The 1548-nt window shown below is 30.3% G+C and overlaps 1 protein-coding gene across 1 annotated transcript; it reads right to left on the bottom strand.

Moving 5' to 3' along the window:
- Positions 1-61: 61 nt before the first annotated feature.
- Positions 62-1311, bottom strand: LOC124420445. The gene is made up of 3 exons (XM_046953206.1): positions 1225-1311; positions 862-930; positions 62-804 (listed from the first exon to the last, which is right to left on the bottom strand). The coding sequence occupies exons 1-3, from the start codon at positions 1274-1276 to the stop codon at positions 380-382; spliced, it is 546 nt and encodes a 181-aa protein (XP_046809162.1). The 5' UTR covers positions 1277-1311; the 3' UTR covers positions 62-379.
- Between the last annotated feature and the right edge of the window lie 237 nt (positions 1312-1548).

Below are 1548 nucleotides of genomic sequence, written 5' to 3'. Positions count from 1 at the left end.
ATATCTATTGACTTTTCGGAGAACCAAATTTCATACAAACGATACATTTCAGAAACCGACGATATTTCACCATCCAAGTACTTCTTTTGTACTCGTTGGCGACAGTAGTGTGATTCTACTAAAGGAAACTCGTTAACATGCTCTATAACTATGTGTCTTACTCTACTTAAAGTTTTATTTGCCATAGAATGCTTTCCTCTTCTGTCGGGTGATATAAATCCCACATTAGAATGCTTTTTGCGTATCACGGTTTCGATTGTCTGTTGAGATATTGACAACGTATTTATAAACATGGGTTTGCAGACTTGTGCTCTTATTTCATTACCATTTTCTTCATAACTTAAAAAGTACTTTGTTGACTCACTTTTTCGCGAATTTTCTATATTTGTGCAAACTTTTTTTTGTGCAGTGTTATTAAATTTGCTATGTAAGCCCATTGAAATTCTTTGCTGCCATTTTTATAAAAATTTTGAAAAATTTGTGTTCTTATATCTTTAGACAGCCTTTGTGAGCATCTCATTCTACAAGTTTCCTTGCAACCTTTTTTTAACTCTTTCTTTGGTATAAACTGACCTTTTTTATTATAATGATCCATTCCATGGTTTTTTAAATATTTTGCTTTATTTTTTTTCCATTCGGATGGGCGTCTTTGTCTTTTGCAAAAGTTTTCGGGTGGTGTATCAAATTCGGAATTTAATTTTTTCTTTTTTAATTTTGGAGTTATTGCACTAAACTCTGGATTTGATTCTGCTTCCGACGAAGTACTTGACGGATTATATTCGCTGCAACTGCCGGGAAATGGCTCTAAAAGTTGAAGCGATACTTAATATAAATTATATAAAAAAGCGTCTATAAACATACCTATTGCCGATGAATTATTTGATGTGTATTCGCAGCCACTCCCGGGATATGCTTCTAAAAAATTCATTACTTAATATAAAATAATTAAAATATATTAATGAAAATATATCACATACCTAGTGAATCAGAATTTTCACAATTTTCATTATCAAATTTAGACGATTTTTCGTTTGCTGGACTAGTTTGCTCCTTATTTCCTATAAACAAATCCAATATAAATAAGCATAACATTTAAGTTAAGTCGTGAATTTCTTACCAACACTTTCCTCACAATTATATGAAATTGAACTTATAATTTTTGATTTACCATTTCCTAATAAAAAACTTATTAATACGATAATACGGAAATCTAATAAATAATACCTTTAATGTTATTTTGTGCTAAATTTATCATTTTTCTTGCACGCGAAATCATTATATATCCGAAAATACAAAAATTAGGTGTCCGATAATGTTGACTACTTTTTCCAAACTAAAACATCTTATTTACACTTACACGCACAAAATTATTTTTTTAATCCGGGGAAAAACCTTTTAACTACTCTTGCAGTCACTAAAAAAAGCACACTGAACATACCAAATACACATAGAAAACACAACGTTAAGAAATGTCCCTTCTATAACATACTAAGTCAACTTAGTTTTCAAGTCAATTCAAAATTGTCCAAGCCAAAGTATTCTAAGTGT

Source organism: Lucilia cuprina, chromosome 5, assembly GCF_022045245.1.
Source record: "Lucilia cuprina isolate Lc7/37 chromosome 5, ASM2204524v1, whole genome shotgun sequence".
In the NCBI taxonomy this organism is placed as follows: domain Eukaryota; kingdom Metazoa; phylum Arthropoda; class Insecta; order Diptera; family Calliphoridae; genus Lucilia; species Lucilia cuprina.
The sequence above is the reverse complement of the archived record's forward strand: the minus strand, read 5'-3'. Positions and strand labels throughout refer to the sequence as shown.